The sequence below is a fragment of the Mobula birostris genome, chromosome 17 (assembly GCF_030028105.1).
Source record: "Mobula birostris isolate sMobBir1 chromosome 17, sMobBir1.hap1, whole genome shotgun sequence".
In the NCBI taxonomy this organism is placed as follows: Eukaryota; Metazoa; Chordata; class Chondrichthyes; order Myliobatiformes; family Myliobatidae; genus Mobula; species Mobula birostris.
In genome coordinates this window covers 55,666,328-55,680,941 of record NC_092386.1, presented here as the reverse complement: position 1 = coordinate 55,680,941, position 14,614 = coordinate 55,666,328, and the positions used below count along the sequence as shown (strand labels likewise).

Sequence of the window (14,614 nt, the reverse complement as noted above, 5' to 3'; positions counted from 1 at the left end):
AACCTGAGATGCAGAGGGACTTAGGAGTCCTTGTGCAGAACACCCTGAAGGTTAACTTGCAGATCGAGTCGGTGGTAAGGAAGCCAAATGCCATGTTGGAGTTCATTTCAAGAGGTCTAGAATACAAAAGCAAGGATCTGATGCTGAGGCTTTAAAACACACTGGTGAGGCCTCACCTTGAGTACTAGGAACAGTTTTGGGCCCCTCATCTTAGAAAAGATGTCCTGGCATTGAAGAGGGTCCAGGGGAAGTTAACAAGAATGATTCCAGGAATCAAAGGGTTATCATACAAGGAACGTTTGATGGCTCTGGGTCTGTACCCGCTGGAATCAGAAGGATGAGGGGGGGATCTCACTGAAATTTTTTGAATGTTGAAAGGCCTAGACAGAGTAGGATGTTTCCCATGGTGGCAGAGTCTAGGACAAGAGGGCACAGCCTCAGGATAGAGGGGCACCCTTTCAAAACACAGATGCGGAGAAATTTCTTTAGCCAAAGGGTGGTGAATTTGTGGAATTTGTTGCCACATGCAGCTATGGAGGTCAGGTCATTGGGTGCATTTAAGGCAGAGTGGCAGGTTATTGATTGGACGTGGTATCAAAGGATTAGCCATGCTTGAATGGCGGAGCAGACTCAATGGGCCAGATGGCCTAATTCTGCTTCTATGTCTTATGGTCTTATAATGAGTTGAATGAACTGATTAACTGAAACAGAAATGGGTGTAGAAGGAATCAAATTGGGCGAAGACCAACCAAACAAAAAAGTAAGGGATTGGCAGATGTGACCGTTTAACCTTAAAATCATTAATTCTTACACCATGGCAGAAGTAAGCATAGCAACAAGATACAAGGTCTGCATCAACAAGGTCTCTTCCAAGAAGAAATTTTGCAGCTGACAGGAGCTTCAAGCTCTTCTGAAGTATCTACTCTTACCTGATACTGCTTAAGAGTTCCATTGATCAGGAGAGCAGATTGTTTTTCTACCCTCTCTGTTACTGCATGAGCTACTGCATAATATGACTGGGAACCTTTCATTCCTGCTCGCATGCTATATTCATCATCAACATCTTGCTTAGCACACCTAAAAATCAGAAAGAATCAAGCCATTTCAAATTATGAATCATACTAAATATTCAATTATTCAGAACTATTCTCACTCACAATAAGATGCAGCAAATCCCAGAAATGTACAATTGTTAGCTGTAACAATAGTATTATGTTCTTTTACCATTTTCTTACTACTGTTAAGAAGATGCAACTCTCAAAATGCAAGATGGGATTTCACAAATCTACAACTATTTTCTTCTACTAACCTTATTCTAAGGCCATTTCCAAATAATAGTCTGTATGCCAAGAAATCAGTTTGTGAGGTTACAGGGTTCCTATACATCTGTTCTCACATCCCACCAGGATGCAAATCAATGAATGCAAGTAGCACAAATATCACTTAGAGTATTTTATTTCTTGTTTGCTATGCAAAACCTAATTTTTTGAGCTCTGGAAATACACTGATAGACAAGATGTTCAACCAGTTACTAAGATTATTGACTGGACATTTGAAACCATCATGTATGCATCTTAGAAACTTCCAAAAAAAAAAAAAAGCAGCCTTATTCATAATTCTATCCATCTTTCATCTTCTAAGGCACTTCATCAGGCCTTTGACTCTGGTATTACGGGTTCTGAGGCAACTAACTTAAGGGTACTGCAGGATCCACACACTGTTCCATAGTGGAGGTGGTGGTGGGGGCTGCTGAAGTAGGACAATGGGTAATTGTGCAGTGCCTTTGTGTGCTCCAGGTTCATGGCTTCAAAGCTATCTATCTGTACCTTTCTGAATGCTCTATCTGCACATCAAACTGCCATGGAGCAAAGGTTCCCAGGAGTTAGTGTTGTATTTCTTCAAAAAAAGGCTTTCAGCACATTCCTGAAGAATGTTACAAAAAAATGATCTTTTTTTCCAGTATCTTGAGCAACTTCACCTGATAACCTCTTTCCATGACAGAGACCAGTATAGGTTAGCCTTTGAACATACACAAACAAATATCTACTGCATTCTGCACTTCCATAGCTAAGGTTGGAGTGGAGGTGATGTAGGTCAGACAGGTTCCAATTTATCCTGTAGATAAATTCCACTCCAGCAGGAAGCCAGTTGTAGGCAAGATACCGCAGTGAGAAAAATAGTGTTAAGTACTGGGGGTTATAACTCAGCTGTATTTGTTAGCTGCCCAGACTATTAAAAAAACAACAGCAGGGTTTTGATGATTCATTGAACAAGAATCATCAAACATAAGTTGTTGCACGACTTGCTGAACTACTTCAGCATTTAGCGTGTGGTATTCAATAAACTAATAACCCACATATTTGTGATTATAAAAGATAGAACAGCAAAAACACAGTTCTGCTAGAGTTTCAGAAATGAGAAAAATTATCCATTCAAGGCTTACAGTCTTTGATGTCTAAGCCTGTATTTAACTGCCCATCCCTAAATATCTTCAAAAAGGTGGAGAACTGCCTTTGTGAACTGTTGCAGCCCTTGCAGTGTGGATACACCTTCAATGATACTAGTGAGATACTTCCAGGATTGTGACATAGCAACGGTGAAGGGACAGCAACATAATACATTTTCAAGTCAGGATGGTGGGGGCTTTCAGGCAGTGGAGTTCCTTGGCTTTGTGGGCCTTGTCCTAGCTGTTAGAAGTTGTAGGCCGTTACAGTGTCATGTAAATAGTCATAGCAAATTGCTACAGTACATACTGTGGATAGAACAAACTACTACCATTGTGTGTCAGTGGTGGTAAATGGTTCTAGATGGGATGCCTATTGTGGGTTGCTAGTCCTGTTTAGTGTCAAGCTTCTTGTGTACTGTTGAAACTGCAGTCATTTTGGGCATGTGGAGAATAAGCCTTGCAGATGGTGGATGTGCTTTGGGGAGCAAGGAGGCAAGTTACTTGTTACAGGATTCCTAGCCTTTACTCTTATACATAATGTTCTATGTCTACGTGATTACTTCTGTTCGTTGTTACAAAAACACTCAGAAATAATCAGACTAAAGCATTAAAATCTTTACAGATGCACGTATCAGATGTTCAAAAGTCCGCCACCATGTGCTGCTCATGTTAAGATGATTTTCCTTTATTACATTAGGTACAGAAAGAGAAAGGTTAAAAATATCTAAGGTTAAATTTAGCTTCCTCTTATTTATTGTTTTTTTTTTTGACTTTTTCAATTGTTCTTACAAATTGCTTGCAAATTAGAACTTTCTGTTAATATCAAATTACAGTAAATCTAGTGCATGTGACAAAGCAAATGGAACTTTGTTTCTAACAACATGTAAAATAATAAGCAGGAAATGCAAATCATATACTTACATTTATATACTATATATTTACAAGTCAATAAAATGTGCAGTCAGCTAACAGGACAACACGGGACACCAAAAGTGCTCCACTGCAATTTCTTAAAATCCTATATTGTAAAGCAAAACATTTTAAAATACATACTCAATTATCTGCTTAGCAAAAATGTCAGATACATCTTCAATGTTAGAAACAATAATCTTCTTTTCTTCAGTATCAGGTGCAACTGGTGTTTCTTCATCTTCCTCCTTAACATAAAGCAAATTTTGTATTTAGGCTAAAGATTGCATTGATATCATACTTGATAGAACATGCAAAATGAGGGGAAAGGTAATGAAATAAATTAAAGCAGCATAAAATGTTGTCAGCCAATATGAACACTCTTGCAGCATGATCAACCTTAAAGTTGCAAATGAGGAAACATATTCTTACAACATAGTATATGATTTATGAGTCTAGAGATCTAAGTAGTAGACTTCCCTTCCTCCAAAGCATATTTTAGACTTCCCAGATAAAACATGTTGCAATAATATCCAAAATAAAACAATTTTTCAGAGTCACAAATAAACTGCTGTCAGAACTTACCAGGTCGAAAGGAATTGTCGACATTCCGTGTTGAAACCTTACATCAAGTATTTGGTCCTGATGCAGGGTTGAGGTGAAAAGTCGGCAACTCCTTTCCTCCCAGCAGATTTTTAGTTGCTCCAGATCTGTTGTCCATCATCGCAAGATCAAAAAGACCAAACATATACACCGCACACTAGTATATACAATGAAATTTATGAAAGAATGTAGCTTCCCCCAATTTGAGCAACAGACATATTTGCACCACCCCGTTCTGGATTCTGAAGTAATCTTTTCCCCTGCAGGGTGTTCTGCTACACTCCTCCATTTCCATCAATACCTAGCCCCCTTCTCACTTCTTGCAATATGTGCCATTTTAACAGCCCTATTCGATTGTCCAGGGACCTAAATAGTCCTTTCAAAAGAGGCCTCCTTCTTAATATACTGCATGGTGCTCAAACGTATACTCATGACCTTTTGGAAATTATTTCAGAATGAGTGATTACTTTGTAAAACAACTCAAGTTCAGCAGGGAGGATGAATCCCTGCTTTCAGTTACCTATCACCTTAGTTCCCAGCCCACTTCCACTGACTGCTGTCTTTTTGCTTCCTTCACCATCATAGTAAAACTCAATGTAAACACATGGAAAGTTGGTCATTTGACCAGGCATAATACAGGCAGCTGGGCTCAACAGACCAATAAGTTTCATACAACTCCGGCTTCTGTTTCACATTTCCAGCAGTCACTTTTATTTGCGGCCCCCACTGGTATTTTCAAAATTTAATTTTCCTAAATATTCACTGCCTATACCACACACTATCACCCAGCACCAGTAACGTTAATGATTCATTCCCTTGCATTTACCCCCCCAATGATTTTGTTTTCTTCACTCCCTCCCCACACACACTTTTGTCTCCAATGTTAAACTTATTTTAACCCCCTAGTTCTGATGAACTATCAAATTCCTGAAAAGTTAACTAATTCTCAATAATACTAATCAGTAGTAGAAATCAGCAACTTGTGCTGATTTCCAGCACTTTGTTTCTATTAAAATGAAAATATTGCTCCCTCTCCACAAATAATTATCAATACTACAAATCAGTCAGAACAACTGAAAGCACCACATTTCCAACTAGTGTAACAAATTAGGATCTGGTCAACTTGTAAATTTAAACAATAATCCAAATACCTTCAAAAATAGTACTGACATTTTCTATCAACGCGCAAAACGGAGCCAGAGAAACTTGTACAACTGTAACCCTGTCAGAAAGGCAGTAAGTGGGGAGCACTGTTTTGCCACAACATACAGTGACTTCTGGTATTTTTGTCAAGCATATCAAGGTCAATCAAATGTAGGTGAGGCTTAGTCATTTTGCTCCCAAAGTCAAGGGTAACAACACTAATATAAGCAGGAGGCAGCAGTGATAAGTCATTTGGCCTAGTAAGCCTGCTCTGGCATTCAACAAGATATGGCTGGTGTTCAATCTCAAATACCATTCTCAGAACTATGACAAAATTCTCAATTCCTATAATATCCACACATCTATCACTCAGTTTTGCTGGCCAAAAATGCCACAGCCTTACATGATAGTGAATTCTAAATAACTCCATGAGCAACAACATTTCTCAGTTCTATGCCGAACAATCTAAACTCCCAAGTATCTATCTTGTCAAACCTCTAAGAATTTTGAATATGGTTCCTTCTCAACCTTCTAAATCCTAGCCTAATCAAACTTCTCATGAGACAGGACTGCCAATCCAGGAACCTGTCTGGTGAAGCTCTGTAGCACTTGTTTAACAACTAGTATATTTTTTTTATCTGGAGAGGAAAGTGAAGTTGTACACCAATATAACACTTCTGGGATTCATAAACTGCATTTGGACATGGTGTTCAAATCTGACTTTTGAACATATTTCCATATTCTGACCCTACTTGTAACTTGCCTTTGTTTCTGCTTTCTATTTATTTGCTTATGCATTCCAGGATCAACTTGCCTGGTATTTTCTTTTAAATAATTAATCTCTCCTATTCATTCACTTGCACTTGACCTTTAACTCACCAGCATTTCTAGGAAGATTTCTGTACCAAGACGGATAAAAATTCCTCTGCTGTTTTTACACAAATAAGGAAGATCTTGGTCTGCTTTGTGATTTTCAGTTTTCTTGCTTCTCCATTTTCCCTTCATTGATTTCTTGGGCATGATTACATTACCTATTACACACAGCTCTAACATCCTTATTTTCACTACATCCTACATTACGACTGCTATTAAGACTACGAAAATAAACTCCCATTAATATTTTCTGGCCCTTGCTGCTTTTTAAGTTACATCCAAAATTCCTTGCTTGATCCTCCCTCATCAGCAGTGCTCCGCAACTGCCGTTTCGTTTTTTTGTCCTTCCTATATGTCAAATACACCGGAATATTTCAGTTACCAATTTTAGTTACCTTGCAACAAGGTTCCTATAATGGCAATTGATCATGTCCATTTATAACTGTGCCAATATTGCTGATGCAGACTACATTTAAATATAGTGCTTCCAAATTAGGCCTTATAATTTTTTTTCCATTTACTGACTCCAATTGTAGCTTGCTTTAGTTTCTATCATCTATTTACATTTCTAACTTTTACTTTCTGCTTTGTTTCTCACCCACCTGATTTTCCATTCACACTATTAAGCTACGTTTAACTTCCTTCCAAAACTTTTCTATGCACCCCAGGACCCCACAGATATTGCTCTCTGCTCTGTACAAGCATTATCTACCCCAGAAATAGTCTCAGAAATCTAAAGTTCTTTCCTTCTGAATTGCCAGCAACACATTTATATGCTTTAGCCTACCATTGTTCTTGTTAGCACGCAACTCTGGGATTAAAAGTGAATAACAATCATTTACTAGACAATCAAGAGGCAACGGGGCTCCATTCTCCAATATAAAAAGAATGTAGTAAGGCAAGAGCAGTGAAACAGAAGAAAAAAAGCTCTAATATGCCACAAAAATAACAAACCTCCTCTTCGTATTCTGAACCACTTTCTTCTTCACTGTCTGATCGTGGGGCTACTTCATACCTAAAAAGGAGGAAAAAGAAAAACATATACCAAGAGAACACGCCAATGGTTGAAAGATTTAACATAATGTGATGATATTATAAAATCAAAGTACATTGCGCAAAAATGTTTTTTAAAAAACTGAAGGGAGATGTGTTATTTAATCAAAGTGTTTTTCCACAGATTAGATTTCAATAAAGAAACATTCTTGTTAACAAAACCACTACACACATACAGTATTTCCTAAGAGAAAAATAATTTTTGTGCTAATCCACTTCACAATAACCAGGTAATCAATTTAAATATTAAAAAAACAGAAAGTGCCACAAGTGCTTAGCAGAACATGACAAGTAGCATCAAAGGAGAGAGAAAATTGGTTAACATTTCAAGTCAATGAAAAGCCCAAAATGTTAACTGTTACTCTCTCCAAAGATGCTGCTCAACCTCCATTTTTTTTTACAATTATATATACTGTATAATATTTCAGATTCTCAGCATTTGCATTTTTTTGGGTGTTTGAGTTGGTTCAAAGCATGCAATTTATGATCTTAGTCTCCCTGGAAACCCTGGATATGAGCACATAAATAACTAATATTCCAATTTTTCTAACAAGGCCATTGTCTGATTATTTATCATAGGGAATTTATTTGAAATAGCCAAATCTAGGTAATTGTACGTAAAGCACTACACACAAAATGGAACTCAGCAGGTTAAGCAGCATCTATGGGATTAAATACAGTCGGCCTTCCGTATCCGCAAGTTCCACATCCACGGATTCAACCAACCGCAGATCGGGAAAACCCGGTTCTCTCTCCAGCCCTTGTTGTTTGAGCATTTTTCGCCTCGTGTCTCGTTCAATTGTGAAGAAGCAATTACCTTTATATGGGAAAAATTTTTGAGCGTTCCCAGACCCAAAAAAAAAGCTACCAAATAACACATAAAACCTAAAATAACGCTAACATATAGTAAAAGCAAGAATGATATGCTACAAGCAAAACCAATAGTAACATCGGCAGCTTTCAAGATTCTTTTTCTCTGCGTGTAAGTACAGCAGTACGAATGGTGGACGCAGGCAAGTTCAACGTATGCACAATGTCTTTGTTTCGTTCACCACGATCGAAATGCTTAATTAAATCCAGTTTTATGCTAAGCATTACACCCTTACGAGTACTCTTAGGTTTTTCTGCTACCTTAGGACACATCATGCTAACGGATGCACAAAATAAATTGAGATAAAGCACTCACGCTGCTCGGGGTGCGCGCAGCCTCTATAATGGCTCGCTGCAAAACAAACACTGAACGCTATTTAGCTCTCTTAAGGCTTTTATATAAGGGACTTGAGCATCCGCGAATTTTGGTATCTGCGGGGGGGGGGAATGGGGGGGATGGGGAGGGCAGAACCAATCCCCTGCGGATACGGAGGGCTGACTGTAATTAGTCAACATTTCAGTCTGAGACCCTTCTTCAGGACAAGTCAATTGACCTGTCTTTACATACATAATTGTATGTAAAAACATTTCAATTTGATGACAATTGTAACTTTGTTTAAATTTCAGATTATGACCAGAACAATCCATGGTGAAATACTCAATTTAACCAAAAATTTTCAATGATTGTTAGAAAATATTAGTACGGAATATCTAATAGATAACCAATTGTCATTTTGCATCATAAAAAGTTTATCACTGGTGGTCTTTATCAAGCTCTACTTGATGACCAGTCCCCGAAAAAAATCAATGGGGTAAGCACAGCAGTAAATGACTACCTTGCCTAGCCTACTGAATTTCAGTCAATTGCACTGGCATTTCATCACACTCATTCCCCACCTTCCTCCAGATCTACACATCTTTAATGGCGTTTATAGACACTTTTCTGAACCATTCCATGATTGGTTAGCACCAGATCTAACCTTGTCAAGCACACGCTGATTTTATCGATGTTTTCCATCTTCCGGTAATTCCCTCTACTTCTCTCTTCTTCAACTCCCCACTCTGGCTCCCCTCTTACCTCTTCTCCTGGTCTGCCTATCTCCTCCCTCTGGTGCCCCTTCTCCTTCCCTTTCTCCCATGGTGCACTATACTTTCCTATCAGACTTTTTTTTCAACTCTTTACCTTTTCCACTTATCTCCTCCCAGCTTCCAACTTCATCCCCCTCCCCACCCACCCAGCTTTACCCATCAACTTCTAGCTTGTACTCCTTCCCCAACCGCACCTTCTTATTCTACCCTCTTCTCCCTTCCTTTTCAGTCCTGAAACCTCATGAAGGGCCTCAACTCATAACCATGAATGTTTATTCATTTCCATAGATGATGCCCATCTGGAGTTCCTCCAGCTTTTTGTGTGTGTTGCTCTAGACTTCCGGCATCTGCAGAATTTCTTCCATTTACAATTAGATGTTTTCCATGTTACAGGTGCAAGTTGTTAAATAATATTAAATATAACATCATGTCACAGGTTGACTAAATCATTCATGCTCAACACTGAACTGATCCCACAACCCATGAACTCACTTTTAAGAACTCTATAACCCATGTTCTCAGTATTCATTGTTTTATTTTTTATTTGCACAGTTTGCACATTGGTTGTCAGTCTGTGTGCAGTTTTTCATTGACTATTATATTTCTTCATTCTACTGAGAATGCTCACAAAAAAATTAATCGCAGGGTAGTACATGGTGTCATATACGTACTTTGATAATAAATTTACTTTGAACTTTAAAATATATATATTGAATTTTGCATGAATATAATAATCTTGATCAATATATTTTAACTGATTGCTCATTTAAAAAAATGGATGCCAATTTTAAAAAACTGAATGCAAATTAACTCATTACATATGAAGTAATCATTCTGAAACTAATGAGATAAAGATGTGTGTCATTTAGCCATTTTTAAGCCACAATCATTCCTTAAACTGCATCCTATTTATTCAAGAATTTTAAAATATAATGAAATGCTGTAACAACTTCATTTCTTTAATTATTGCAATGCACTACCTTATCTGAGAATTTTAAAATTTATAACATTTAACATCCTTCACAAATATGTATTTTTTTCCTTTTGAAACTCATTCTATGATAACAAAGTACTAATTTTATTTGTCAGCTTACTCCATATGAATGCTAAGCTGAATGGATCATAACTTAATCGCATCTTAAATAAAGATGACATTAATTGTTTGCATTTTTCTAGGTTAACTTTTATATTAAAGGATCGTAATTATAGTGTCTGTTATTTTCCAGAATAACAAAGCTTCAGTGCATTTTGTTTAGTTAGTCAACAACATTGGGATGGTAAGAATGAAAGAAGCACCCCGGCATCTTTAATACTAAGTGTAAATATAACTTACTTACCCAGGATTCATTTCCAACCAAGCATCCAACTGGACAGCTTTTGGAGCCTCAGGTCCTTGCAAAACTTTGCCAGTTTCAACGTGGATAACTTTGACTGGCAAATCACTCATCTGGCTGCTTTCATCCAAAAGCTTGAACAAATGTACATCATGTTTATTTGTACACAAAATTTATAAGACCACACACATCAAGCTGATGCCATCAAAAGAAAATTCCATATACAGTACTGTGCAAAGGTCTTAGGCACATACATTTAGCTAGGATGCCCAAGACTTTTGCACAGTACTGTATATTGGTTAAAATAGGAAGGTGGTTGGAAAACAAGAAATAATAGTACTCAGCTTTGTATTAGCTCAGAAGTATTAAGTGTTATTTAGTAACTGTAAAGTCTGCAAAAGTAACACACACACACACACACACACACACATGACTTTTGCACATACTTTCATCATTAAAAAAAAACTAGTCTGGTGGGAAGTTAAGCATACAAAATCTAAAGAAATGCATTAAATATCAATAAACTTAAAACCTCACAACAAATAAGAACCTTTGGGCTGGTGCTCACATCTTATACAAATTGGCACAGTGAAAATGATCTCAAAGCATGGACCAGGGCCCCAATTTTCAATTCTCCACACCTCATGCAGAACACATTAAGTCATTAACTTGTTCAGGGCACAAGATGTTTAAAATATCTGAAATCAGAAATTTTAGATATTTTGTGCAGAGTGGCAGATGGAATAAATAAGCTAGGAATCATATGAAGTCTAAGGTGAATCCACTTCAGCAAGTCTTTGGCAGTACCATTTCTATATGTTTTGCAGCTTACTGTGAGTTTTCAGAACCAACCCAATCTCCTCACCCATGCACCCAAAACTTAAAAGAATTTTTGGCTTTACAGGAAATTACATACTAGTTTTCTCTAAATCCTTTACTAAACAATCTACAATGGCCCACTACAAGCATGGGGAGATGAGAGAAGTCAAAGAAATCATATGCTTCCCAATTCTCCCAAAGTAACTCATTATATTATGAAATGCCCCAATTATTCAAATTCCAAATGCTTGTTTCAGGCAGGAAAATTATTTTGTGTATGCCATCTAGGTCCATACCATGCTGAATCATTTGTTGACATTAAGGTGACAACATTTCATTTACTGAGCTAAGCATTTCCATTTCTTTTTCCTTACTTCAAGAAAATTTCTACTGGGTACCCAAATTAACTATCACTTTATAACTGTACTTACTCTGGTAGCTAGAAAAACTCATTTGCAATGCATGAAAGAATAACTCACTTCACCATCAGGAGCAAGGCTAGAACTCATTCCTTCGGCAGGTTCCTCAGTTTTCTGTTAATTTTAAAGAGCATGGAAATATTGTTGTTAACCTTAAGATAAGCTTTTTAAGTATGAACACCAATTATCTACCTCAATGAGAAAATTAAGGAAACATAAGCGAGCTCCTCAAAGAACACACCACATCTTCAGATAGTTCTAATGAACCTTTTCCATTCAATTGAGAGAACAAATGTACCTCCAATTAAATGTTTCATTCAAAAGACAGCCCAGATTGTGCTAAAATCTCTGGAAGGTGGTCTGAAACTGCTAAGTTCAACAGAAAGGTATGAATGTCATTAACATGTCAAAGTTGACAGCACTGTGATACTGGTTGAAAGTCCCCACCTTCTGAAATGTTGAAAGAATTCATTTGTGGTAGTTCATAATTATTTTCCCATATCAATTAGTTAACAATATGTATTACATACTTAACGTCCAATTTAAGCAAAAATATTGAAATACTATTAATTCCATCTGATTAATACAAGTTCAATTGAATTGCTTTAGAAAAAGCAGGAAGGAATACAGACTAGAAGGGGAAATACTTAAACCACAGATAGAAAAGAAAAATGAAAATGGAAAGAAGGGCAAATACACCATCAACAATCAATACACTTAAGTAAGAAAAAGTCAAAATTAACCTACATGTCCCAGAAATCATTTCCTATCCATTCATACCCAAAGCAAGACAGGAAAAAAAAGTTTAAAGTAAATCATACTAGGCCACCACAAAATCAAAACACATCTAGATTCTGAAAACATTAATAAACACAACTCAAACCTTCTTTTTCTTCTTCTTCTTCTTTTCCTTAGCAGCTTGGGCAGCTTTATGTTCATAGACCAGTTTAGTAAGGCTAGCTACGTATTCATCTGTTTGTTGAAGCAGATATGCCAGACGTTTATCCTTTTTCTGATCAATTAGTTTACGATAACCTTCTTCATCTTCTGCCTGGTTTCATAAAATTAAAAATGAATTTTAATTGGCAAAGTTTAGATTTTATTTAAGGAATAGAAGTGGGTGACCCTCTAGCCCTGGTTGCTGCACTTCCTTTAAACACAGCCAGTTCTGTTCATTAAAACCTCAAAACCTATTGGGTTCATTAGAAAAAGTATTATTAAAACAGCATCTTGAAAATCCACTAGTCCCACACAAAGTCTTGAGCACACTGGATTAATGGAGTTTTATTTGTTAGATGTGGTCTAACCAAAAGTCCATTGCCACAAATTGTTTATTTAAAATTCTATCAATATAGAATGTAAAATTGTTTTGCTTACATTTTGACTTTATAATTTGATGCCATTACTTTATAAGTAATAGATATACCTCATCCTCAGACGACTCTGCTCCTCTAATACACAAGAACTGTTCTCCAAGAGACATGTAGAACCTTAATTCTTCCTACCAAACTCCACCAGCCTATTCTTATAATTGGAAAATAAATTTGAAGATCCATTCTGAATGATCATTAATACCTTCCAGTGTGTCTAATTTTATTATATGTTCACTCTGGTATCAGTCTTAAATTCTGAAATTGACCAATTCCATCAGACCAAATTGTTTGCAAATAGTGAACAGTGTGGACTCAGAGCAGATTTTAACAGAAACAAATTTCCCAGCTTTATATGAATAAATTAGCTGATTTTGTTTTTGTACCCAAGATGCAAACCATTCACCTACAGGTTTTGCAGAGACAAGCATCTGGGAAGTTATTGGGAAGACTTAAGATTTCAAATATGCTGGGCAAGGTCTTGCTGGCTCAGAGTCCCTTTCTTCTCAACCCCACAAGAGGCACTGAGTGTGGATGGGGGGAGAGGGAAGCAAACTCTGTAGCCTAAAGCATTCTAGACTCCAGTAGAGTGATCCAAGTTGTGACAAGGTTTTTGGTGGCAGTGAGGGAGCCTACCACTACAATTATCTTGTCAGCTGGCAAAAATTTCACCCTCAGCTCAGCTCTTTGGCCTACTCTAAAATGACAATGATATTTAGGTTTAAAAAAAAATCACTTTGAGATACAGAATCCATTAAAGTTAAGAACACTACATCATAAACAGCAGCTAAGGAACAAATCCCTACAAAACAGTAAAGGACAAAACTTTCCTTTTTGCCTTTTAAACGGAATTCCTATAACCCTCTTTAATTAAGATTCTTTAGCAGGTGGAACAGATAGATTCAACCTTTTGAATCTGCAAATCTCAGCCTTCCATGTCTGAAAGTGCACAGGGGTAAAACAATTCAATAAGATTGATCAAATACAGTGCTCACCCAAGTTCCGTGAAAATTATTACATGCATGGTATGGAACATGACATAGTGAATATGACCCAGGCCTTCAGGGGTAAAACTCTCTCCACCCATTGAGCACATCTACACAGAGCATTGTCGCAGGTATGTAGCATCAATTATCAGGGACCCACACCACCCAGGTCATGCTCTCTTCTTACTGCTACCATCAGGAAGGTACAGGAGCCTCAGAACTTACACCACCAGCTTCAGCAACAGTTACTATCCCTCAACTATCAGGCTCTTGATCCAGAGGGGGTAACTTCACTTGCTCCATCATTGAAATGTTCCCACAACCTATGGACTCACTTTCACAGACTCTTCATTTATTGCTTATTTATTATTATTTCTTTCTTTTGGTACTTACATAGTTTGTCATCTTTTGCACACTCATTGAACACCCAGATGGTGCAGCCATTCATTAGTTCTATTATGGTTATTATTGTTATAGATTTATTGAGTATGCACATAAGAAAATTAATCACAGGGTTGAATATGGTGACATATACTTACTTTGATAATTAATAAATTTAATTTGACAAATTTCCTTAATCCCTACGTTAAACTAATTGGTCTATAGACTACTAGACTTGCCATTTCTCACTTTAATGTACATATTATATGTAAATACCTATACCTTATATCAGTAAGTTCAGTATTTTGACTTTAAATTT

At 37.0% G+C, this 14,614-nt stretch overlaps 1 protein-coding gene across 4 annotated transcripts in view; it reads right to left on the bottom strand.

Annotated features, from left to right (window-relative positions):
• The window catches only part of smarca2 (SWI/SNF related BAF chromatin remodeling complex subunit ATPase 2), a 128,007-nt gene that overhangs the window by 62,106 nt on the left and 51,287 nt on the right, over positions 1-14,614 (bottom strand). For all 4 annotated transcript variants that reach the window (XM_072281744.1, XM_072281747.1, XM_072281746.1 and 1 more), the window contains exons 10-15: positions 12,442-12,609; positions 11,619-11,672; positions 10,324-10,454; positions 6,929-6,989; positions 3,500-3,603; positions 930-1,077 (exon numbers count right to left, since the gene is read on the bottom strand). In XM_072281744.1, the coding sequence (XP_072137845.1) occupies positions 930-1,077; positions 3,500-3,603; positions 6,929-6,989; positions 10,324-10,454; positions 11,619-11,672; positions 12,442-12,609 (666 nt within the window). The remainder of the gene's footprint in view (positions 1-929; positions 1,078-3,499; positions 3,604-6,928; positions 6,990-10,323; positions 10,455-11,618; positions 11,673-12,441; positions 12,610-14,614) is intronic.